At 38.5% G+C, this 2,612-nt stretch overlaps 1 protein-coding gene across 1 annotated transcript; it reads left to right on the top strand.

Annotated features, from left to right (window-relative positions):
• Positions 1 to 251: 251 nt before the first annotated feature.
• Positions 252 to 2,371, top strand: LOC134828428 (soluble guanylate cyclase 89Da-like). Its single transcript, XM_063841405.1, has 3 exons — positions 252 to 496; positions 550 to 889; positions 944 to 2,371. The coding sequence occupies exons 1-3, from the start codon at positions 252 to 254 to the stop codon at positions 2,369 to 2,371; spliced, it is 2,013 nt and encodes a 670-aa protein (XP_063697475.1).
• The last annotated feature ends 241 nt before the right edge of the window (positions 2,372 to 2,612 follow it).

The following is a 2,612-nucleotide window of genomic DNA, read 5'->3' as shown; positions in this document are numbered from 1 at the left end:
TCCTTAAATTTATTAATTCTTTAAAAAAAGGGGCCTAAAATAACCTCAAAACCTTCATTTTCCATCCCTGTCCTTATCTCTATCAGCTAATTTGTGTTTGACAAATATTGCGAGTTGACGTGCTCAACTTGTTTCCTATTAAAGAAGGAAAAAAAGTATAAAAATTCGTCTTTTTTACCAAAAGTGTAACAGTTTTCTTTAATCCTTCAAAGCACCTTCACCAAAATTTCACAAAAAAAAAAATTCTCACAATGGTTTATGGAATGTTGTTAGAGAGTGTAGTGCATTTTGTGCAAAAAGACTATGGCGTTGAAACGTTCAAGGAAGTAATGGAAGCCATTGGCTGTGATACACATGTCTTCAATACTCACCAAATCTATCCAGATAACTTGATTCCTGATGTCGCTCAAGCCTTATCGAATATCCTTGGGAAGCCTTTTGACGAGATAATGCAATATTTTGGACATTGCTTCGTTTTGTTTTTCAGTAATTTTGGGTAAATTTTTTTTTTCAAATTTTTGGTTCAGAATTGAAAACTTTTCCTTGTAGTTACGACGATTTAATAAAAGCAACAGGACGTTACTTTTGTGACTTTTTATCGTCAATGGATTACTTACATCTGGAAATGCGCTTCACTTATCGCAAAATGAAAAGTCCTTCGATGCACTTGGGACCTGTTGACAACGACGGAGCAGTTATGATCTACAGAAGCGGGCGTACAGGCTTCAAACGATACCTCACGGGTCAACTAATGGAAATCGCAAAACAATTCTATGATCTTTCCAATCTGAAAGTTACGGTTCTCGAAAGTCAGAACGACAATCCAGGGGGAGGCGGAATGAACGAAGTTGTCGTCAAGTTTCGCTTGGATTTTGATAATCGAGAATATGTAAGACTTACTTTCTTTGAAACCCTGAAAAATGTTAAAGAAAAGTTTTTTTAGATGGCTCGCAAAATCTATGCTGAAGTTCATCCATCGCAATTAGCCCTGAAACCAACAAGTGTCGACTTTCTCTTTCATCTCTTTCCCTTTGCCCTTTTACTGGATCGCGATTTGAGCATTTGTGGCGCCGGCGAAAAGATTGTCGAAGCATGGGTAAATGCGAACAATCGGAAGGCCCCTAAGCTAATGATGGGAACCTTACTTTCCGACTGCTTCAAGATTCGACGACCAAAAGAAGCGAAGTTCGATTGGGATTTCATCATGAACTCCATGAATGTTTTGTTTGAGTTGGCTTTGATTAAGAAGAAGATCAAAGGAAGTCGTCTTCATAAGATGAAAGAAGGCAAAACTGTTAGGATTGTTGAAGGCGGTGATCAGAAAGATGAAGAAGAAACAACTCTCTTGTTGAAGGGTCAAATGATGTACATCAAAGATGTTGATTCATTAATTTATCTCTGCAGTCCTTTGATTTCCGACTTGGGGGAACTCTATGACATGGGTTTGTACCTGAGTGATTTGCATGAACATGGTTTGATCAAAGATATGGTCTTTCATGGTTTCAATCATTCATCGAAGCTTGATATGTTGTGTGAGAACGAAGAAGCTCGAGGTGAGGAGTTGGAAACATCTCTCGCTCTTGCTGATTCATGGAAGAAGCAAGGAGATGAACTTCTTTACTCAATGATCCCGAGATCTGTTGCTGAAAGACTTCAAGATGGCGCCGATCCTCTTGATCTGGTTACTACATATGAAATTGCGACAGTTGTCTTTGCCGAAACTCACATCAAACTCGAAGGCGAAGATAGTATCAGTGATGCTATGAAAATTGTTCATGTACTTAACACAGTTTTCACTGCCTTCGATGAACTTGTCGTCACACCCATATCGTACAAAGTAGAAACCGTTGGCATGGTCTATATGGCAGTTTCAGGAGCTCCCGATCTGAATCCTTTACATACAAATCACGCAGCTGATCTGGCACTCGATATGCGGAATGCCATCGTGAAACTAAACCAAGAGATCGATTCCGTTGAATTTTCCGTAAAGATAGGTTTCCATTCGGGAAAACTCGTAGCAGGCGTTGTAGGTCAAAAGGTACCGCGTTACTGCTTATTTGGTGATACCGTAAATACCTCTTCTCGCATGGAAAGTACCGCTGATTTGAATAAAATTCAAACGACAGATTTCACGAGAAAACGTATCGTCAAATATGGATACAACTTCACATATCGCGGAAAAGTTCCTGTCAAAGGAAAAGGTGAAATGGATACTTACTATTTGGATTCTGGGCCTCCAGAACGCGATTATAAAGAAGCTGCCGTTAAAAAATACAACGAAGAACGAAAACCATCGAAGGAAAACTCGAAAGCTACAAGTCGCAATGTGAGTCGCCCCGAAAGCGGCAAGAAAAGCAAAAAGTTGAATTAATCAACTACGACAAGATAACAAATTTAATGTTATTTAACTTTATTTTTTGCTGTTTTGGAAAAAAAAAATAAACAAACACCCGCCTGTCTTTGAAGAAGAAGAAAAAAAGAAGCTGACTGAAAAGTAGCAAGTCAGTTGTATTTAAAAAGTACTCGATGAATTTCTCGTATAGTTTGTGTAGCAAAGAAGATCATGACTCTTGAAACTTTTGAACTACGTTTATTTTTCTTCGTCTTCTCTT

The sequence above is a fragment of the Culicoides brevitarsis genome, chromosome 2, assembly GCF_036172545.1.
Source record: "Culicoides brevitarsis isolate CSIRO-B50_1 chromosome 2, AGI_CSIRO_Cbre_v1, whole genome shotgun sequence".
NCBI lineage: Eukaryota > Metazoa > Arthropoda > Insecta > Diptera > Ceratopogonidae > Culicoides > Culicoides brevitarsis.
This window is presented reverse-complemented; position numbering and strand designations above follow the sequence as displayed.

Bases quoted from the DNA above. Each gene is read 5' to 3' on its own strand.
- LOC134828428 (XM_063841405.1), top strand. From the start codon at position 252: ATGGTTTATGGAATGTTGTTAGAGAGTGTAGTGCATTTTGTGCAAAAA. The intron at 497-549 runs GTAAATTTTTTT...TTTTCCTTGTAG, and splicing joins TTGTTTTTCAGTAATTTTGG to TTACGACGATTTAATAAAAG. The intron at 890-943 runs GTAAGACTTACT...AAGTTTTTTTAG, and splicing joins ATTTTGATAATCGAGAATAT to ATGGCTCGCAAAATCTATGC.